The sequence below is a fragment of the Telopea speciosissima genome, chromosome 2 (assembly GCF_018873765.1).
Source record: "Telopea speciosissima isolate NSW1024214 ecotype Mountain lineage chromosome 2, Tspe_v1, whole genome shotgun sequence".
NCBI classification, from domain to species: domain Eukaryota; kingdom Viridiplantae; phylum Streptophyta; class Magnoliopsida; order Proteales; family Proteaceae; genus Telopea; species Telopea speciosissima.
In genome coordinates, this window is record NC_057917.1 from 43,106,722 (window position 1) to 43,130,667 (window position 23,946).

The 23,946-nt window shown below is 41.2% G+C and overlaps 1 protein-coding gene across 2 annotated transcripts in view; it reads right to left on the reverse strand.

The window, feature by feature from the left end:
- The window catches only part of LOC122652334 (mediator of RNA polymerase II transcription subunit 27-like), a 48,921-nt gene extending 29,398 nt beyond the window's left edge, over positions 1-19,523 (reverse strand). For both annotated transcript variants that reach the window (XM_043846044.1, XM_043846045.1), the window contains exons 1-2: positions 19,179-19,523; positions 6,107-6,272 (exon numbers count right to left, since the gene is read on the reverse strand). In XM_043846044.1, the coding sequence (XP_043701979.1) occupies positions 6,107-6,272; positions 19,179-19,458 (446 nt within the window). In that variant the 5' untranslated portion in view covers positions 19,459-19,523. The remainder of the gene's footprint in view (positions 1-6,106; positions 6,273-19,178) is intronic.
- Between the last annotated feature and the right edge of the window lie 4,423 nt (positions 19,524-23,946).

Sequence of the window (23,946 nt, forward strand, 5' to 3'; positions counted from 1 at the left end):
TCAAAATAAGTCCGAAAGGCCCCATCCATATACTCCCTGCCATTGTCAGACCGTAAAATTTTTACCTTTGCAACAAACTGAGTATCGATCATCTTGTGAAACAACCGAAAACAAGCAAATACATCACTCATGCTATGCATTAAATACACCCATGTAGAACGGCTATATCAATCAATAAAATTGACAAACCATCTAAATCCAGAGGTAGACACACAACGAGCAGGTCCGTCCCCATACATCAAAATGAATTAATCCAAAAGGAGTCATACTTCAATTATCAGAAATAGGATAAACATTCCGAGTTTGTTTAGCAAGAGTCAAGCATCACATGAAAAATTATTCGGGTTACACCGTCTTATTAAACTAGGAAATAAAGTGGACAAAACACTTAAAGGTGGATGCCCTAAACGGCAATGCCACTTATTTAACTCAAATAATGTGGAAGTAGAATCAGTAGATGATGCTGTGGATGTCAATGCTGCAAGCGAGCTATCGAGCACATACAAACCACCAATCACCTTACCACATGCAATCGTATGGCCCATTACCAAGTCCTGGAACAAACAGTGAGTGGAAAAAAATATTACTTTGCAGTTCAAGTCCCTAGTAATACTACTAATGGACAATAAATTAGTAGAGAACTTAGGAACATGGAGAACAGAAGAAAGACAAAGAGAAGAAGTGCACTTAACGGATCCCTTGCCGGAGATTGGGGGAAAGAGACCCATCAGCAACACGAACTTTATGCTGACCAGATAAAGGATAATATTTCATAAAAAGGGAAGAAGAACCTGTCATGTGGTTGGTAGCACCCGAGTCAATGACCCAAGAGTCTGGTATGACAGAGGTGCTATTCCCACTAAAAATACCTGGAGAAGGAGTGGTAGGAGGATCGGATGGCAGGGAAATAGCCGATGCAGCCAAAGAAGGACACCCAGACGAAGATGTGTCCAGCCGAGTAATCATATTCCGGAGATTCTGAAGTTCTTCCACAACCTAGGACAGAGATGGATCAAAGGGCTGGTCATCAGTAGTTGCTTAATTGGCCCGGGTAGTGTTGGACCGATAGGAACCCCCTCTCCCATGCCCGCGAGTGTCTGCAGGGCGACCATGTAGCTTCCAACATCGATCTTTAGTGTGCCATTCCTTCCCACAATGATCACACTTAATAGGAGGACGGTCAACAGATGAACAATCATTACTGGAAGAGCGTGAAGAATTACCACGGGAAGGGGCTGCAAGGCCAGAAATAAGAGCAGAACGTTCCTGAGTAACAAGAGTAATCATGGCAGTCCGGCGACTATCTTCGGCTGCAAGAATAGCATATGCCTGCTAAAGAGTGGGAAGAGGTTCCCGATTCAGAATGTTTGACCGGATCGGATCAAATTCTATATTAAGGCCAGCCAAAAAATCAAACACCCGTAAGTCGTCTTCTCATTTCCGGAAAGCAGTGGCATCTGTATCGCAAGTTGCAATGTAGGTGCCCAAAAAATCAAGTTGCTGCCACATTGTGCACATCTTATTGTAGTACTGAGAAAGGGATAACTCCAACTGTTTTGTCGAGTGGATCTTCTGTTGAAGTTCATAACACTAGGCTGCATTCAAATGTGTCTTGGGCTGTCTTCCAATTTTTTTTGTTGCCAAATCAAGTAGAAGATAACGACCAGCAATTTCTTGCTTCATCGAATTCACCAAATATGACATAACCAAGAAGTTAAAATTCATCCACCTATCCTGGGCAGCACCAGTATCATTCGGCTTGACAGTGATTCCAATGATGTACGCAGAGAGACCACGGGAACCAATTGCAAATAAGCAAGAACGAGACCACAACAGGTAATTGGCCCCATTTAATTTGATAGGACTGGCTGGAAAAGGAACAAAATCACGCTGCGATGGACCGTCATGGCCAGAGGAGGCAGACGTGATGTCAGAGCTGTCAGGCATGGTGGCTGGTCACAAGAAAAGTCTCAAAAAAGAGAGAAAAAAAGTTACTGCATAGGGAAAAATATGGCAGAGAAAAAAGGCCCGTGGTGGGAATCAACTCACCACCAAGGGAGGGGAAAAAAATAGCGCAAGGCTACGGGAAGGTCTCCCGCGAGAAAAAAAGGAAGAAAGAGGTCGTGGGAGAGGGGTGGTGGGCTGGAGAGGGTGGCGGAGGCCTAGGAGGGCTGGCGGAAGAGGTGGCTGTGCTGTTGAGGGCTAGCAGAAGAGGTGGCAGTGCTGTTGTGGGCTGGCGGAAGAGGTGGCGGTGCTATTGGGGGCTGGCGGAAGCGGTGGTGGCTGCTGGCTGCTAGAGCGAGATCACGATGGAGAGAGAGAAAAAAAAGAAAAGAAATTAGGTCCCATATTCTCGAATTTTTGGCTTTGATACCATGTTGAAATCCTTGAATAATGGCTTAAGTCAGAGTGACTACAGCCGACCTTCATTTATAATAAGAGAAGGAATGTTCTAGAATGGATACAAGGTTATTACCCCTATGACATTTTTACCCTTGAAACCCATATTACAACAGTCAAACATTGTTACCAATCCAGGAAATACATAGGGTGAAGGAGAAGATCCCCCAAAAAAACTGCCACAATCAGTAGAAGCCGCAACAAGGGATTGGTCCCTGAATCATGTAGAAATCGACAACTAATGGAGGGTGGATAAAATCGACATTCAAAGATTGGCCCTGTGAAAAATCGACAAGATCAAGGTTTGCCCCGCAAAAATTGATAAGCAAGAATAGGGAATGATCCTTGCGTAGAACTCGATATGCCTCTCAGATCATGAGATCAGTAACCATGGCTGTAGGACTTGAGAAACATCAAATAATCAGATATCAAAGACCCTCGGTGGTCTAGAGAAGCACCACCAAGAGCTGCAATGATGGTGGGGCTTGTAGGTGAGAGAGAGAGAGAGAGAGAGGGTTGCGAATGAGACACAACCAATGCTTTATTTATAGTAGAATAGAGACGGGTACAAGTACAGAAATATCCCTATGGACAATTCTATCCTTATACCCATATTACAACATGGTGTAAATCCTATCACTGCAAGTAGATTGAATAGAATGGAATGCTGAGTTTGATCTCTCTCTTAGAATCAGATTTGAAAGTAACTCTGAAACCCACTACCCCAGCCTGCTTTGGAGCTCAGGTTCATCAGGATGGGTCGCCCTAAGGTGAGGCCTCAACCCCCAAAATCTGAGAGTGAAAGGATTATGGATGAGGGTAATGAAGATTTATCACCAAACTGGGCTTCTTTTATTAGGAATAACTCTAGGGTTGAGTTATATACATGTTGGCCCTTTGATTCCAAGGTTTTCAATGTAATAGGCCACTTTTATGGGCCTAAAATATGGGTAATTGGGTTGCATACGGGATTCCTTAGTTTTAATTTTATGTAATTAGTAGTGATGTGATCACTTAAGTGATCATGTGACTTGGTTAAGTGGTCATGTGACTATTTAAGTTGGGCTGAATTAGGACTCTATAAATCCAGCTATGTTTTGAGTCTATATCCTTTGTTATTTCACTTTCCTAGTCAGTTTAGGTTACCTAATAGGTTAAGGATTGGGTTAGGCCTTTCCTTTTTAGTGTAGGAGTCTATTTTTAAGCCCTTTATATAAGGGTTGTAAGGGGAGCAAGTATTGAACACGAATTTTGATATTAATGAAAAACTTTTGCTGCTCTTCTTCTCCATTGAAGATTTTTGTCTTGTGTTTGATCAAGGCTGATGGGATCGGTGTTTGATCTGATTGACACCTTGCAGTGGGAAGCCCGGGTGGTTCGTTGGTGGTATTGGTGTTTGATCCAATCAACACATTGCGGTGTGAAGCCTAGGTGGTTTCCTTTATAGATATACTTTCAAGTTCTAGTTAAAATTTCAATTTTTATTCAAGTTTCTCAATCAAACAAGCTGCTGCCAAGGGAATTCTGCAACAACAGCAGGTTTGATTCATCCCAACCCTAACTTTTCTTCTTCTAATCCTCTAAACCACCAAACCCAAACATCCCCTCCATCACTGAAGAACATCACATAACCTAAATTCTGCCCAGACCAAACCAGCCAGCAAAATCCCTCCTTTTTAAGTTCAAACTCTCCACTCCTGCCCCTATAGCACTCGATCCAAACCCTAGCCCCATCCCCCCACTCTAAACCCTATATTCCCCTATTTTACACTTTTCAAAAACCCGAAACCCTAATCCTAAATTGCTATTAATTCAAATCAACATACTTCCCTCCATTAAAACATCTCAGGACCTTCACTGTTAGACTCCCCTACGTTGACTTGACATAACCCTAACACCAAACCTTAACTCTAACCCTAATTTCACCAAAAACCTATTTTTGACTTAGCCAATTCACCTGTTCATAACAGATCCTGGTTTACTGGATCCTAGTTGATCTTCTACCATTCTAGGACTACATTTGAGGGAGGCACTTTGGTTCTCTCGGGCCGCAATTGCTGGTCAGAGCAGAACAAATCAAGCCAGCTTTGGAGCTCTCTCTCTTTCTTCTTCTTTATACTGTCATTGTGTTGGGGTTCTGCTCTGACCAACAGTTGCAGCCCGAGAGAACCAAAGTGCCTCTCTCATCCGTAATTTTTTCACTCTCAGATTTTGGGGGTTGAGGCCTTACCTTAGGGCAACCCATCCTGATGAGCTGGGATAGTGGGTTTCAGTCAGTTTCAAATCTGATTCTAAGCCTACCGCCAATAGTAGTTTCAGTCATATCCTCTTGAAATAAAATTTAGTGGGCGAGCATTGGCGCAATGGTTAAGTTGCACTATTGCAACCTATTGGTTGTGGGTCCGAAACTTGGAAACAGCCTCTCCTACAAAGCCAGGGGGTTAAGGCTGCATACATTTGCCACTCCCAGACCCTGCTGTAGCGGAAGCCTTGTGCATTGGGACGCTATCTCTCCTTGAAATAAAATTTTATTTCTGGTATTATTAATGCCCATCCCTAAGAGGTCTATGTGTTACGCAGCTATGCCCAGAATCTTAGATCGAATTGAAACTTACATAGTGAGTTTCTTCAACTGAATCAAAAGAGGCTTTACCGCTGGTCGACGGTGTTGAAATGTTAAAGACGATTCAATCTTTCCCCTTTCCCACAATTCTATTACTCCAAAAATACCCTTTCCTTTATCTCTATTTCACTCATATCCTCTATTTTATATTTGCTTCGAAATTTGCCCTTTTATGCAATACCCATGAATTGCAACTTTTATTTTTTAGAGAGTTGTCATTAATTTACAGAATTGTCATCCACTTGACTACTTGAGTAGCATATTATTCGGGCGGGCCCCTAGCGAACCCAAATCGAGTTTTGTGACCTGGGTTCCGCATTACTCCAGGAAGAACTTCCACAATCATTCAATGAGAGAAACCAAGTTCCTTTCTTTGATCCTTCCCAATAGACCCATCATCATCATCATCATCATCATCATCATCACCAATAGCAAGGTTCTAAATCTCGGTCGAGGCCGATTTCGGTTAAGGCCGGAAATCGAGAAGTGTCAGATCTTGTTTTGAGGTTTCAACATTAGGTCGACCCTGAGCCTCCCTGGGTTGAAACCCAGGGTCAAAACTTGGGTTTCGACCATGGGTTTCATTTCGGCTAGGCCCGAAACGGAGACAACTCGGAGATTTCGATCAGATTAGACCGAGATTCGGTTCCATGCTCAATAGTCTAAAAATTGATCCTTATTACCCATCCTACACCCCAAAAGAAGAACATCCTACAATTTTAGCTTTTCCAGAAATGCTGGAAATGAAGCTTTAAACAATAAACCAGCATTAGTCTCAGACTTTTATTTAAACATTAATGAACATTTCTACACATTTCTACCTCGCTCATCACACATATTACCATTTTACATATGTTCTATAGTCATATGTCATGCAGCCATTAAAGTTCTAAAAATTAACAAATCTTAATATCAAAACTTGTCTGTGTAAAGCATAGTCAATGCTATGTAGATATCATGCAAAACCATGGAGGGAACAGGAGCAAAATATGGAGAACTCTCTCAAGTGATTAATCAACAAGTGTAGAATATTGATAACTTTTAACTTTTTTTTACTATAATATCCAAGTTCTCTCAATCTACCTGGCTCTGTCAACGGCTGATGCACCAGCCTGGCCAGCTAGTTGACGTTTCCAAGCATAAGCAACAACAGCACCATCTGGACAGACAAGGGGCATGTGCAAACCCCAAGAATTACTTCGCGAACGAAGAGATCCAGTTAGAACCCCGGAATCTTCCAGTTGCCTTCCTAGAAATTAAAGAATTCAAACAATTAAAAATGCTTAAATATATTACACTTGAAGTTCAATTCTTAAACATCCCCCTATTGGTGCTCATCAATCAGAGACCCATACCATCCTCTGAATAATCAGATATGGATATACTGTGTAAACCAATCATAGTAAAATCTAGGTTCCACTAAGAAATCTTAGCTTCATCAGCATACTTCAAGACAAAACCAATAAAAGGTCAGGTGACGCATACTAATCTTTCTACTTAGGCGACTGAATCAGAACTAAAGATAAGTTTCTACAAATATTTAACATTGTTTCTCTTCAAAAGGAAATTATTTAAGCACCATAACAGACATTGTTCCCTGAAAAAGAATAGATTAAAAAAATAAAATATTATTTATAACTGAAGACAATAACAAATATTATCCACAGTGGAAAGGGGGAACTCATTGCATAAAAGTTTGACAAATCCTACTCAGGAGACAGGATATGATACCCTCGGTATAACCAGAAAAGGAAAAAAACAAAGAAAAGTAAATAAAGAAGCAAAGATACTTACCAAAGCTACTTCTATGATGGTGGCTGAGTCAGACTCAGAAAGGCTTTCATACCTAACACCAAAGCCACAATATTTTCCAAAAGAACTAAGTTTAATAGGATGGTAATTATTCCTTATAGTCTGTCTTTAAATTCTTACTCTGAATAGGAAATCCAAACTGGTTTAAAAAGAACTTGAAGATGTTGATGGTCATAATAACAAATATCATAAAATGTTTCTGAAGGCTATCTTCCCCCAGTAAGCGAGCAAGGGACATGGTACTCTGAATGATTGAGATAGAGGTAATAAATAATAGCTATAAATTGTGCAACAGTCATATACCTTTGTTGAGAACTGGGATAAAATAGAGAACAGAAGTTATGTTAACACTGAAAACATACAATTTTGGGGAGAAAGCAGATCACCTTTCGTCAGCTAAACATGATATACTGGCTAATTAAGAACAAGCAAGGAACAAAAATTTATACCTTTTTTAGGGTATTTATACCTTTTTTTAATCAGAAAAAATAAGATATTTTCATTTCGTTGAACAGGTGGTAGTTTCTGTTGGTTTAATGCCACTACTAAGGTAACACGTGGACTAAGGATTTGGTTCTAGTCCAAAGTAACACATATGTTAAGAACCACACAACTCAACTCAACTCAAAAAAGGCTCAACCTAACTAAATGTGTTCAGCTACACGAATCCTGTTTTCTCATTCAACTCTATCTAATGTCATAGTTAATTGTTGTACCATGGGGTACAATCTCTTGTAACACGATAGGGGGAGTTTTTCCTCTATCGTGACTTCTTATTTAATTTTCCGTGTGTCTAGGATTATTTAGTCTTTAAGTTATTTATTTTATTCTGTCTCCGATTCCTTCTATAAGGAGTGCTCTACTTTGTAATTACCTGATTATAAATTGGCTGTTCATCTAAAGACAGTCCCCTCTTCTCTCCTGTTCACTGGTTTTGCTATTCAGATATTGTTTCATGATATCAGAGCAGTAAAATCAGTACACAGATCCTCCATTCAATCTCTGTTTTGAGAATCTCTTAAAGGTTCAAGTTCCCTTTGATCGCAGCTTCTATGCTGCCTCTATTTGATTAATTCTGCCCTAGTTAATGATATCACGAAGGAAAACTAGGGATACTACTTACTCTACTGAATTTATATGGAGATATTGGAGCACAACAATCAGAATTGATCTTCTTATGTCTGCGGCTTCAATTTTTGAGAAATTTCTTCTCTAATTCAAAATTTGAAATTACTTTCCACTCAGCCATTCGATGCGACTTATTTCTTGAAGACAGATAGCTGCATACAAGAGGTACACTCGATCCAAAGCCTGGGTCCATTCACTGGTTTGATTCCAATTAATTTATAGCTCCATAATAGATTAATAGCTGCTGGCAGATGCTCTATTTTTTTAAGTTATCTGTGATGTTTCACACTTTTGCCAAAGATGTCTGGGAAGATTTACGTGAAGCTTCTCTCAGGAGAAGAATATCTCCCGCATGTATGATCTCTATGAGAAGTTGTTCAACTTCAAACAGGGAGATAAGACCTTGAATGAATACTTTGCCAGTTACAAAGGTATGGTTGAAGAATTGCAGATGCATCAGCCCTTGACTACTAATCTAAAGCAGTTAAAGCAACAACGGGCTGAATTTCATGTACCAAAATTTCTAGGTGGACTTCATCTTGACTACCAATCTGTTACGAGTCAACTTCTTATAGGGGAGAAGGTTCCTTCTCTTAATGAGGTCTTCTCACACATTAATCGTATGGCTAATCCCTCCAAACCTGATACTACTCCCAAGGACAATTCAGCCTTTGTTACCAATCATGGACGAGGTCGTGGCCAATCAAGAGGCCGTGGTCGTGGAGCTAGTGGTCGTGCTACAGGTAGTCAAACTATTGATAAATCTTCATGCCAGTGTACCTATTGCGGCAGGACAAATCATACAAATTGATACTTGTTGGGCCAAACATGGCAAACCTAAGTGGGCAAATAGTGGGTTAATACAACCACGGCTGATCCTTCTACTGAGAGAACTACTTCTGGTGACATAACTCATAGTTCTACGTCTGGAGCCTCCTCTACCATGTCTCGAGACGATTAGAACCAGATACTCAAACATCTCCAACAACTTGAGTTTGCATTTGGCTCCACCTCTACAGCTACTTTAGCTCACACAGGTAATTCTGCCTTCCATATCACATTTACCCCATGGATTATTGATTCCAGTGCATCGTATCATATGACTGGTAAGTCAAATTTGTTTTCTCCTATGAGTCAAGTTCAAAACTCATCCCCATATATCCTTCCAGATGGATCCTCTACTCAGGTAAATGGTCATGGTACTATCTCTCCGACCTCTTCCATGACCTTCTATCGTGTTCTTCATGTTCTCCAATTACATTCAAGTCTTTTATCTATTAGTCAACTTACTAAATCACTCAATTGTTTTATTATTTTCTACCCTTTTTACTATGTCTTTCAGGACCTTCAGACAAGGAGGACGATTGGTGGAGGGCTTAAGCACGATGGCCTGTATTACTTGGATGGCACCGGACCTTTTACTATTGCTATCACTACTACAGAATCATCACCCCTTTAATGGCATCTTCGTCTTGGTCACCCATCACTATCAAAGCTTCAGCTAATGGTTCCCAGTTGCAGATCAATTCCTCGTCTTTAGTGTGAAGCCTGCGAACTTGGAAAACACCACTGTGCATCCTTACCTGCTTGTAGTGCACCCAAAAGTTCATCTTTATTTTCTTTAGTTCATTCTGATATTTGGGGTCCTTATCGAATTCGCATAGATTAGGGTGTTCTTATTTTGTCAGTTTTGTGGATGATTACTCCCGTTTAACTTGGGTTTACTTGTTAATGGATGGATCTCAATTCCTTGTTGTGTTCTAAACTTTTGTCAAGAAATAAAAACTCAGTTTAATGTTCCTATTAAAAATATTTCATTCTGATAATGCACTTGATTATACTCAAACTGAGATCTCTAATATTTGCTTAGTTCATGGTATGGTTCATCAGACTAGTAGTTTGTACACTCCACAACAGAATGGGGCAGCCGAACGAAAGAATAGACACTTACTGGAAGTAGCTCGATACTTACTGGAAGTAGCTCGATCTATTATGATTCACATGCACATCCCGAAACATTTTTGGTGCGATGTCGTTTTTACTGCCTATTTTCTTATTAATTGTATGCCCTTGTTTGTTTTAAATAACCAGATTTCCTTTTCCCTTTATATCCTATACCTCCTTGTTTAGTTTGCCACCACAAATCTTTGGTTGTGTTTGATTTGTTCATATCTTGCACACTAACATGGATAAATTGTCTCCCTGCGTAGTCAAATGTGTTTTTCTTGGCCATAGTTCGAGATCTCGGTGAGTTTCTCGGTTTTTTGAGAAACCGAGACGAGATGAGATACGATACAAAATAATACAAGATCTCAGCGAGATCTTGAATCTCGGGTCAAGATCTCGGGTTGACCCATGGAAATGACCCATCTACTATGTATTCACTTACCTAACTCGACAGAACTCGACATATCTCAGTAAGATCTCGGTGAGATCTCGGATCTCGGGTCGAGTTCTCGGATTGACCCATGGAAATAACCCATCTACCATGTATTTACTAATCTAACTTGACATAACTCTTATATGCTTGCTGTGGAGCACTATATGCAACATTACAACAACACTATATCATGGGAAGACTATGTGACACTAGCGGGGACTGAATACTTGATTCAAAGTCATTTTATGTGATGATAGTTGTAACACTGTTAAACAGTTTGATGTGTCACTTTAACATTTCTAATTCTTATTTAAGTTGTTTAGCTATTAATTGAATGTTTTGCTTGCTTTCTATTACTAAATTATGTGTAGAGGAGGGTATTTTAGTATGTCATCGCCTACCAACCTATGGTCCGAATTGAAACTTATATTTGGACTTTGTTTTTGCAAAATCTGATAATGCCATTGTGTTTAAATGGCTTAAAATAGGTTGACTACCAAGTTTCAGACCCAAACTAGGTCTAAAACCCACCGAATTAAGGCTTTGAGTCGGAAAAAAAAAAATGCACCAACTCGGCGAGATCTCGACTCAACTCTGTTTTTCCAAGGGTCGAGTTGGTATCAAGACCCGAGTTTTAGTACCTTGTTCTTGGCTCCTCTATGACACAAAAAGGATACAAGTGTTTTGATCCTGTTACAAATAAACAATTTATTAGTGTTGATATGTTACGTTTTTTGAGAATACTCCTATTACTCTCCTTCTCCTTCTCTACCTCCTCCTGCAGATGTTGTCTCTGGTCCGCCTCTTCCAGTTCCTATTCCATTGAACCCTACTAACCTCTTCAGGCCTATCAACGACGAAGGTAGGCTGAGTTACCATCCTCTACTACTGCTACTCCAAAAGAGTTGCCATCATCTACTACTGTGCCAAAGTCGCCATCCTTTACTACAGTTCGTGTTCTACCTCCTACTCAATCTGATCCTGGTGTTGAGGCCTCCCTCGACTTACCAGTTGTTCGGAAAGGTACTCGCTCTTGTACTTAGAAATCCATCATTGTGTATCCTATTGAGCATTTTGTATCTATTTCTAATCTTCCTTCTCCATTTCGTACCCTTGCTTCCTCCTTATCTATCAACTTTGTTCGCAAAACCCATCATGAGGCTTTCTCTCATCCTAGCTGGAAAGTAGCTATGGAGACGGAGATGGATGCTTTGTTATCTCGACAAACATGGACTCTTGTAGATTTACCTCCTGGTAAGGACCTACTTAAGTGTGGTTGAGTTTACACTATCAAGCACAATCCCGATGGCTCTGTTGAATGCCTTAATGCACAATTAGTTGCTTAAGGAGATACTCAGACTTATGGTGTGGATTCTTTTGAAACCTTCTCGCCTGTCGCCCATTTAAATTCAGTTTGTGTGCTTATCTCTCTGGCTGTCAACTCCTTTCTTCTTCTTCTTCTTCTTTTTTTTTTTTTTTTTTTTTTTTTTTTAAAATAGGTAAGGGGGAGGGAAGATGTGAACCAGGAGGCTTGAACCCAAGACCTCCTGGTAGCAATGGGTTTTTACGCACCACAAGCTACCAAGTGCGCTAGGCACTTGTTCACTATGGTTGTCAACTTAGATTGGCCCTTGTATCAAATGGACATTAAAAATGCTTTTCTATATGGTGATTTTCAAAATAGGAAGCAACCTCCGGGGTATGATGCTTAGGCAAGGTTTGAGGTCTCGGTATCTTAGCTGGTTTCAGTCTGCCAAAAAACTGAGTTTTCTTGGTAACTCAACGAGATCTCGGCCGAGTTGGTGCATTTTTTATGTCAAATTTCGGCCCTTAGTTTCAATGATCATTTGATGACTTAAATAGGTCATGAAACTTGCAGGATAGCCTATTTTAGGCCCTATAAACATGGTGGAACCCTTAGCTTTTAATAATCACACCCAAAATGGTAGTTTGACTTAGGACCCTAAGTTGGTAGTATATATACATATACTTACTGATATGACCAATTCCACAGAGTCTTTAGTATTAGAACACACAATTCAAGTAAAACAGCTTAAATAAGCAATAGGAATGAAATTTCTATAATTCAAGTAAAACAGCTTCTATAATATATATATATATATATATATATATATATGACCAACTCCACACAATCTTTAGTATTAGAACACACAATTCAAGTAAAACAGCTTAAATAAGCAATAGGAATGAAATTTCTATAATTCAAGTAAAACCCTTAGTTTTTAAAAAAAAATCCACTTGTTCCAAGCTTGGTTGTGTAAGATTTTGTCAAAAACCAGCATTTTTCTTTGGGGGGAGTGCATTCACAGCCGAGTTCAACCAAGTCTCGTCGAGTTGAAATCTCATCCAAATGATGTTGATGTATTATCTTCAACTTGAAATCTCCTCCAAATGATGTTGATGTGCAGCAAATCTCCTCGAATGTTTTTGTTGAGTGACAAGTTTACTTGTTCCAGGCAAGATTTGGTGGGATTTGGGCAAAAACTGAGGTTTTGAGGTGTTTTCCTTCAAAACTTACCAAAACCACCAAGAGCCACCGAGACTGATTAAAATTTTGACCAAATCTCATCGAGACAGTGTATTTATATCAAGTGAGTTGGTATCTTTTCTCCAAAACAAGATTTTGGCATCTTGTAATGTTTTGGTATTGCATGTGGTTTCTGCTCGAGTCTTGTCGAAACCGAGAAAATCACTGGCAAGACCTCAAACCATGTTCTTAAGAGGAGAATTCAGCCAAAGTGTGCAAACTTCATAAGGCCATCTATGGATTGAAACAATCTCCACAAGCATGGTTTGATAAATTCAGCTCTATCGCCACTCACTGTGGGTTCTCACAGTGCTATTCTGACCGGTCAATCTTTGTTCGCCGCCAAAATTCAAAATTGGTTGTATTGGTTGTCTATGTGGATGATATTATTATATCTGAAAAACATGCATCTGGTATTGCCCAAGTTAAATCATATCTTTATCAACACTTTCAGATGAAAGACTTAGGTTTTCTCAAGTATTTTCTAGGTATTGAGGTTTTGCAGAGCAAGAAAGGAATTAGTCATCACCCATAAATTATGTGCTAGACCTTTTGTCTAAGGCTAGAATGCTTGCTTCTAAACCGGTTGATACTCCCATGGATCCTCATCAAAAGTTTGGTTCCAATGAGAGTGAAGATTTTGAAGACATCCACCGGTATAGAAGATTGGTGGGAAAACTTACCTACCTAACCGTTACTCGACCGGATATATCTTTTGTCGTTGGGGTCATCAGTCAGTTCATGCAATCTCCAAAGAATATTCACTAGGATGCGGCCTGTCGTATGTTAAGATATCTAAAAGGGGCTCCAAATAAGGGGCTCATTTATCGTCCCCATCGAAATATTGATCTTGTAGGGTTCTCTGATGTTGATTGGGCTAGTGTCAATGGTGATAGGAAGTCTACGACTGGTTATTACACTTTTGTGGGTGGTAATTTAGTCACTTGGAGAAGAAAGAAACAGACAACCGTGACTAGGTCTAGTGCTGAGGCTGAATATTGAGCTATGGCTCATACCACAGCTGAGTTAATGTGGTTAAAATCATTGCTTCAGGAGTTGTGATTTCCAGTTACTCAACCTAAGAAGATGTTTTGTGATAATCAGGCTGCTATTTATATTGCAAGCAATCCAGTGTTTCATGAGAAGACCAAGCACATCGAAGTTGATTGTCATTTTGTGAGAGATGCTATTATGAAAAAGTTGATCAATACTCCATTTGTTTCATTTGCTAATCAGCTCGGTGATATGTTAACCAAACCACTGTTTGGTCCTACATTCAGAAAAGGTTGTTCCAAGCTGGGCAAGGGTGACTTGTATGCTCCAGCTTGAGGGGGAGTGTTAATTTTTGTACCGTGGGGTACAACCTCTTGTAACACAATAGGGGGAGTTTTCCCTCTATTATGACTTGTTATTTAAGTTTCCTACTGTGTCTAGGATTATTTAGTCTTTAAGTTATTAATTGTATCCTGTCTCTGATACCTTCTATAAGAAGGAGTCCTCTACTTTGTAATCACCAGATTATAAATAAAGCCATTGGGGGGGGGGGGGGACTGCTAGAATCCATTGGATGTTGATCTCTATACAGTGCCCTCTTCTCTCCCGTCTCTTTTCTTCTCTCCTGTTCACTAGAATTCATCGGCTGTTGATCTCTATACAGCTTTGGGTAGGGTTACATAAGGGTTTTTGTTGTAATAGGCCACTTTAATGAGCTTAAAATATGGGTAAGAGTTAGGAACATGAGTTCTATTAGGGTTTTAGTGTTTGTCTTCTTTTAAATTCTGTTACTATAAATCATCATATCTTAGCTGGATTAGGTAAGATGTTATATTTCCAGCTTATCTAAATTTCTAGTGCCAGTCTTTTAGTGGAATAGGTTACTTCCTATGGCTGGTCAATGGGCTGTATTATCCTTTTAAACTTCTGTTTTAATTTTCTTTTGGATACATTTATCTGTAAACAGCCCCTATGCTATCCTACTTTGGGTCAGCAAACACTATAAATATATTAACAGCCTATGGCCTCACCATCAATTTGAGAAGTAATACCAGTTCAGTATTTTCTGAAATTTTGCTGTTATGGTTTCAGTAGTCATTGTTGTGGATTCAGTAGTCCGCCTGGTGAATTCCGAGCCTGGTTACCTTTCTTCTAATTTATCTCTATTATTCAAGATTAAAGGTCAGCTTTCTACCAGTTCTATACTCCATGTGGCACCCCTATTTCTGTTTTGATCCAGTCAGGTTTTTCTTATAATATCTCCAGTTACTGTGCTGAGTTATCTCAAACTGAGATATAAGGTTCTGTTATTCAGCTCTCTGAAGTTCTGTAGTTAGTTCTACAAAATTCTAATAGATTCTTAGAGTTATAAACATGCCACCTAAAATCCTTGTAGCACTAGGACTCCTCTGAAACTCCCATTTCTGTTAAAGATTTAGTCAAACTTTGCAGGCTGAACGTGCTGATAGAATAGGTATTCAATTGGAGTTTGGGACCATTCTGAGATTTCTGTTCTGTTATGAAGCAGCAGACAATACAACAGAGCATAACCTAGCTACTTTTTTTTAATCTTTCTTGCCTGCTCGAAGCTATGGCATCCCACCGATCCTATCCGAAAGGATGGGTTGATGCTAGGGTAAAGTTTCTCCTAAATCTGGTTGCTCTAAGATCCAGCTGTGAACTAGTTTCTGCTAACCTATTCTAGCCCAGAGACCGGTATTCACTACACTCCTTAACAGTGCATCCAATGGCCTTCATTGTACAATCACAGCACTACAAATGACTCTCTCAACTTATCACCTATTAGAGCCACTCATAAACTACCTCAAGTGGGTTCATTTATTATTTTCTAATTTTGCCCCTCATCCACCTCAACATCCTCACCTCAGCTACACTATAATTATCTAAGGGTTGTTTCCTTGTTTCCCAACATTCAGCTCCACACAGTATTGCTTTCCTATAAAATTTGCCTTTGAGCTTTAGTGATGTGTCAATCACATAACCAAGGTTCTAAATCTCGGTTTTGAGGTCGTTTTCAGCCCTGGCCAAACAAGAGAATCTGAGATTTCCCATGTTTCGACCAAAACCTGGTAGAAACCTCGTATTTTTCTGGGTCAAACTCGAAATGTCATAGGCTGGTTGAACTGGTCAAAACTACTGAAATATTCAAAATATGGTCAAAACCTGGTACAATCCAATATCGACCTTAAGTTTCGTCTCGGTTTGGACTGAGATTTAGTTCCATGCACATAACAATCCTGAAGCACCTCTCAATTTCATCCATCCTGCTCTAAATTTTATGGGCAAAATCTTTGTCAACCCCTCTTCGGTTCTCCCTTATTTATAATGAAGTTTGACATGGATCCTGAAAATATGGTAGGAAGCATGAGGTACATAAAGCATTTGCTTATTCCAGCACATAGGTATTTTGGTTCAACAACCTTTTTCTTTTTTTCTTTTTTGCCCCACTACTACATCATGAAGATGCTCTATCACAAACTAGGCATATAGAATGCAAACTTTAGTTTTCTTTTTCAAATTTTTATGCCACTGTTAGACAAATTTCGTCCAACCCTAATTTATTTTGCTCTTTTTTTCTTCTTCTTTTCAACTTTTTAAGATCATTTTAATAAGGGTAGTTATCCATGTAACTAAGGAATATGACATTTCTCGAAATCACAAGATAAATATGAGCCATCCATTATTATGGTTCTTCTATTCTAAACTGTTTGTTCCTGCTCATAGTTGGGAGGGTGCACAGTAATATCTAGAGTACTGATACATATGCATGGACATTCATGAGATGCATGCCAATACAAGGAGTATTTGATCGAATTAGACAATGAAATTTGACATGTGGATAATCTAGACCATGTCCTCTCTATCCAACGGTTGGAATAGACACTTTATCTGTCTACGTGGTAGAAAGATGCCTTGTGACATTTGGAAAAATAAAAAACCCTTGTGACAATATTAATTCGCCTTTAATTAATTAAAAAAATTATCATTCCCCATGTCTTATTCATGTGCATTATGATTTATCACTGTGATATAACAATGTCACATAAGACACAAGATGAAAATATAACGTTACTGATGCAGGATAGGAGACCCCACAAGATCAACAAGGTATAGTGAGTAATAAACGATTCTAATATTTGTGGGATAAGATTCAATAAAATTGTTAATCATCAAAAAGAAAACTGTCCAATAAGGTCGAAACTTGTCAGTTGAGTATGATTTGGATGACGTTTAAGATTTTATCCGGTTAACTTTCCAGCAAGACCAAGATCTTCAAATTTTGAGCTCTATTGGAAAAGCTACAACCAATTTCCAGGTAGAGTGTCACTCTATGATGAGATTTTTAGGATTTTTTTTTTTTTTTTTTTTTTTGATAGATTCTTTCTTAGGAAAGAAAATTTTAGCTAGCATATATTTCTTAGATTGATATTTTTATTGCTCCCGGAAAAGGTTAAGCACCCATTGGAGTTGTTAAAAATTGTAATTGGAATCCTATTAGAGGTCTTAACTTAATAACTAATGAGACTTAGAGTCATCGTAGAAGCAAAGTAGGAATAAGAAGTTTATGCTATTTTGTACTGCTGATTATATTTTTGCTGCTGCCCTCTGAATCTTTAAACATTCTTGGTTAGTTCTTTCCAAAGTTTGTCATGGTTCTTCCTTATTTTTTCTTTGTAATACAAGCTCCATACTGGTTCTTCCTTCTTTCTTCAAGATCTAATAATTTTTCCCTCCAACACTTCTCTAATCTATTAGCCTATGTGAACCCAACAAGCAACACTAAACTTTCCAGGTTACAACTTGGTCTGTAACATACAGCATTTCACATTTTCCTGCAACTGTGCTGCATCATCTGCCCACGTCTAATTATTTATGACAATAGCCCCACTACTAAAGAATTATGGAGGAATGAAATAATTAACAAATCACATACTCTTTTTGCTAATCCACTTCAGCCACCCTCTAATTATGACTAAACAGTAGAACCAATGAGAAAAATCTGAACCTGCTGAACCCATATCCAGCCTCCGGGATCCACAAGCCAAATAATAAAGAAACCAAAAAAAACAAAAAATAAACACAGCTCAAGCAAAATCTTCCACTTCTTATTCTTCCTAACCCTCTTTGCCTCTTGGATTCCAATCAAATCCCTACATCATATTTTAGTGGAAGACCTTGTGACTCATTCAGTGGGATGTGTGGTTTTTCAGAGTTCTTACATAGCTATAATAGCAATCAGTGGAAAATGAAGACAGGACATCTAATTCTATTAGAGCTCATTCTATAATGGTTGACACACATATTCTACTATATCATAGGAAACGGCCTACCTAATAAGTCTCCACTTATAAAATAATAGCATTCAATAGAAGTCCAAGAGGTTTTCTAATAAAACAGGGAGGGAAAAAAAAGACAGGCATTTCCAAATTCTAATAACTAATGCTAGTTGCATTTGATCCCATACCCAAGGATTTTATTTCTTGGGTGGCCAATTTATGTACCTACCTAACCTTCTCTAGCTTGGTCAGTTCCAAGTTCCGTTAAAAAATGTGAAGCCTAGATCAAAGGAGAGCCAGGAATTAATACTGCAGGAACCTTCAACTCACGAAGCTAAGCGAGACATCTCTTTTCTACAAAAATATATGGAATCCATACGGTACAATCAAATTAATTAAACCAAAGTTATTGTAGCATATGTTGGAAGCATAAACTTTCTGCTAATAGTTTCAAACTGCTTTCTGTCTGGCTTCTTCTCCTTTAGTTTTTCAGATCCAAACGATTCGCAGAGCAATGAATCCATCAAAAAACAATATCGAGGATCTTTATGTTGCAAGGCATGAATTTCATGACACTTATGAATGATTTTTCGGCTAAGATCTAGAAGAAAATAAATTCCAACAAAGGCTTAAAATGTCTTAACCAACACCCAAGCAGTAACAGAAAAGGCAAACCAATAACCTACAACACCTCCATAAAACTTCTTCGAGAGTAACATATGACTACTCTAGAAATAATCAAATAATAGTCAAGCAGAAATCAAGAAAAGCAAAATAGAGTACTCTATACACTGTTAATAGCCCCCAGACTAAAAGCAGAACTTCTCTTGGAATAATTAGTAACTAATACCGTAACTACAACTGATATTTCTTGACCTCTTCAATTTTCATTCAAACAAAAAGAAGGGAAGAAATGTTAGTAGAAGGAAACATAACCTAAGGAAGAGAACGTGAAAGAGAGGCAAAGTTTTCTGCAAGTGTATCAGTAGTAATTACCAATGGCTCGGAGATCTTGAAAGTGTTGACGCATCAAAGCCTCCTCCTTGAGGATCAAATGTAGGGGTTTGTTGGATTGATGAGGCTGTGTGGTGACAAAAAGCGCTTCGAGGAGACGATCAGCACCTATCCTGATGTCAGCGATGAGACGACTGGCGCGTCCCAGACTCTCCATTGCCATCGCCACCTGCTTTGGCGGTGCGTCCGCTTGGGTTTCGCTGGATTCCGCCGGCTCCGGCTGTGGAGTTGTAGCGGCCGGTGCCTGCAGTTGCTGCTGCATGTTTTCTACCGCTCACATCCGTTCTTTCGATGGAGGGACACCTCACTTCTTCACTTCTGTCTTCTTTTGTGGGGTTGAGGCGGCCGGTGCCAGCAGTTGCTGCTGCATTTGTCATTTGCCGCTCACATCCGTTCTTTATTTCTTTTCGATGGAGGGACAATTCCTTCTGCATTTTTTTTTTTTTTTTCCTTGATTTTTTATTTTTCTTTTTTTATTTTTTTTTATTAATTTTTTTTTTTTAGTAAATTACATGCATTGTCTAGAAAGCAGTTTTCTATCTGCTACGCCAGCACTCCCATGTGTCTATCTCTCTCCTCCTTAAAATAAGAGGGTAGATGTGTCTTTTCATATGGGGAGGAGAGAGATAGACTCATGAGAGTACTGGTGTAGGCCACACTCCCCAACAGAGATCTTTTTCCCTTGAAACAATAACAAAACACCCCCTTAGTTTCACTTTTTACATGCACCCCTGGACAATTGGGAGGCTTACAAATAAACCCTTATCGTTAAATTTAAACCGTAGTTCAACATTTGAAAATGGCTATATTACCCTTCTATTTTTTGCCATGGACAATTTTACCCTTATAGAACATAACCATAGCCCAAACCCATCTCCTCCTATCCATTTCTTCTCCGGCGAACTGCAAAGTATTCTGGTGCTGCTGCTACTCTTGCTTAAACCATCGCTGGTGCTAATGAATGCCTCAATGAGATCACCCAAGCACTTCTACAGTCCGATGTGCAATTCAAGCTAGTCCGAGACATGCTGGCTAATATTAAAAAGATTGTAAATCTAGATGATTTAGTTGTTGGACACAATAAGCGCAGGATCATCCAACAAGTAGGTTTTAAGTTGTTCACCAAGTTCACATATTGTTGCTTGATTATTAATTCCCTCTGCTGTATTCATTTTTGGAGATCTGAACTAACGAACGTGTTCGAGCAATTTGTGGACAAGACTTAATTCCCTTTATTTAATCAAATGGAGGTTTAAAGGTTCTGTTTTCTTGTCATAGTATTAGTATTATTCGAAAACTAAGATTAGAAGAATTATGCCATTAAAAAGTTCATATGTGGAGATACATTTTTTTTTTGTTCGAGTTGCAGAGTGAGTGTGTTCATTAGGGCGTCAGGGTCTCGCAAATGACTACTTATGGGAATAATTTTTCTTTCACAACTCCAGAAGTAACTTGCGTTCATAAAGGACACCAATGGAGATTGCCCCAATACCCCCCTGCAACTTGTGTTTGATTGGATTTCAACCGGCATAATCAATTCTTGCATATAGTAACTAGAGGTTCCTCCTTGCTTTATTTCTAGTACACTTTTTATCTGTTTGGTGATGTCAAGGTCCAAAAGCTATAAATAATTGTGATGCCAAATCTTTGCCATCATACTTTGTGAATGGCAGTAATTAATTCGAATACTCGAATCTGATTAGAGTCAACATTCCTTCTCCTCACAAATTAATTAGAACTTCAATCCATCTACAATACAAACTTTTAAGAGTAGGCAGATCCTCTAGTTGATTAGCTGACTTGAATGTGGTGGGACTACCTGATACATCCAAGATTCACCGAACCAATCAGCGACTGCCACGTGTCACAAAGCTACCCGCTCCAAAACCAAGGAGAACCAACCGGGAGTCCCATCCGGGCGCGGCCTACACCCAGGTGTCGGCCTCACCCAGGCACCGGCCTCACCCAGGCGCGGCCTCACCAGGCGGCGGCCTCACCCAGGCGGCGGCCTCATCCAGGCGCCGGCCTCACCTAGGAGCGGCCTCACCAAGGCGGCGGCCTCACCCAGGCGGCGGCCTCACCCACGCGACGGTCTCACCCAAGCGCGGCCTCACCCAGGCGCCGGCCTCACCCAGGCCTCACCCAGGAGTCGGCCTCACCCAGGCGCGGCCTCACCAAGGCGGGGGCCTCCCCCAAGCGGCGGCCTCATCCAGGCGACGGCCTCACCTAGGTACGGCCTCACCAAGGCGGCAGCCTCACCCAGGCGCGGTCTCACCCAGGCGCCGGCCTCACCTAGGCGTGGCCTCACCTAGGCATGACCTCACCCAGGCGCCGGCCTCACCCAGGCACGACCTCACTTAGGCGTGGCCTCTCACCTAGGCGAGGCTCTCACCCAGGCGCGGCCTCACCCAGGCATGGCCTCACACCCAGGTGCGGCATCGTGGACGTAGATGTGATGTACACGGACACCGAGGTTGCTCATCTATGACCCAATCGTGTCACTGCAGACTCATGTCACCACCAGGACTCTAGGCCACCGCCTAGAAGTCACGTCACCCAGACGGATTCAAGCACCAATAACTTTATCACCACACGCATGTATCTATCCAACAAGGATCTTGATGCCATCAGGACACTCCCTCCCGCGGGGAGATGGCCAATCAGGATAGAGCCTCGTTACCCAGGGCCTCTATCCACTCAACGACACACTCGCCATCAAACTGGGACTCTCCACACCGCCATACACTACTATAAAAGGCAAGGTACACAACCCCATCAGGGGACATAAAAACTCATACTGAATAATTACTATTCATCTATTTGCTCAGGAGATCTAACTTTGGCATCGGAGAGCCCTAGGTCGGAACCACATCGGTTCTCTCTGTTGACCCCTTAGTCCACTTGCAGGTGGCGGCACTCGCGGGACCACTCGACGATTTCTTGACGCAACAGATTGGCGCCGTCTGTGGGAACGACGCTAGCCATTACAGCTACTAGCTCGCTTCCATATTCATTCAATGGCACGGAAAACTACCACCACCAACAACTGAGCAAGGAATGGATCACCACCCCCAGAGTGCTCTCGTCGCAGAGCCAACGACCAGGACCATGTCCCTCTAGAGGAAGAGATCCCCCTTAATGACCAGTTTGTGGTCGACGAGCCCAATAATGATGAGGCAGACGATGTGGTGGTGGAGGTGATACATGACCCCAATGTTCCAGCCACTGTGGGTCAGATCAATGACCTGCAACGACAAATCCTCGATGAACAACGACTCTTTCGAGAATACTTGACACAGCGTGTGACGTCTCACCACCGAAGGACGTCGCCATCAGCAAGGGTGGAGTCCGTACCTCGACAAGAGCCGAACCCTAGGAGATCATCTCCCATGTGCGTGGGATCAGAGAGACTTGCACAACGGGTAGCCCCCACTCCGCAGCGGGGGGAGCTTTCCCAGCGTCCCAGGAGAATAAGAGACCTCTCGTCACGGTCAGAACGTGGGAGGGTGCCAACACCAAGGGCGAGGGTCCCTAGCCTGCAGAGATCGGTCCGGAGGTCTGTGTTCAAAGGATGACTTGAAGAAGGCCACATACCACGATGAAGCCAGACCTACAGAGAGGAAAGCCCCTCACCTTCACAACAGGGTTCATCAAGGCGTAACCATTCACCATCCAGCCAACACTTAAGGCCGGAGGGGACATCCAGGAGAGAGCGTGAACGAGGTCGCAGCGAACGTCCAGCCAGGTGTGAGGGACAGACACGGGATGAGGAGCTCGATCGAAGACTCCGTGACCTGGATAAGAAGCTGGAAGGGCTGAAGAAGCAGACCAAAGGCGAGACACATTCCATACCTGGACAACACCCATTCTCGACGGAGATCATGTCAGCCACGCTACCTTCCAAGTTTCGACTACCCACCTTTGAACTTTACAGCGGTACCACTGACCCTAATGACCACATCAACTACTTTAATGGCATGATGACGCTGTATGGTGGGTCGAACGTGGTCTCCTGTCGGGCATTCCCTGCATCCCTCAAGGGAGCAGCCACATCATGGTTCTCCAGGCTACGACCAAGATCTATATGCTCGTTCGCAGAGCCATGCTAACAGTTCGTCACTCGCTTCCAAAGCAGTGTCAAGTAGAAGAAGACCACCGTCAATCTACTAAACGTGGTACAAAACCCTGGGGAATCTCTCAGGGAGTACGTTACCAGGCTCACCAAGGAGTCCCTGGAGGTTCGAGACTTAGACGACCAGACACAGCATGCAGCCCTAGCAGGAGGTATCAGGGACCTAGACTTGATCAAGGACCTGGCACGTCATGAGACCAGGACTATGAAAGAGCTCCTGGAGCGGTGCAACGAGTTTGCAAATATGGCTGAGGTACTACAAGCTAGAACGAAAATAATTGAGGCCAAGCCACAAGACAACAAGAGGTCAGCACCTGATGACCGCAAAGTGGGTAAGAGGTCAAGGACAGAGCGTCGACAAGAGAACAGCGACCGCCCATCTAGGAGGACAGACCGTCGCCTAGAGAGAAGTGAGAGGGCAAGCACCCCTGAGTTCACACCACTGAACACCACCAGGTCCCAGATACTCATGCAGATCCAAGACCATGACCTACTCCATTGGCCACGACCCATGCTAGCAGGACTAGAGAAGCGAAACCCTAACAAATATTGTCTCTTCCACAAAGAGAATGGGCATGACATAGAGGAGTGCTATCAATTGAAGAGAGAGATAGAACA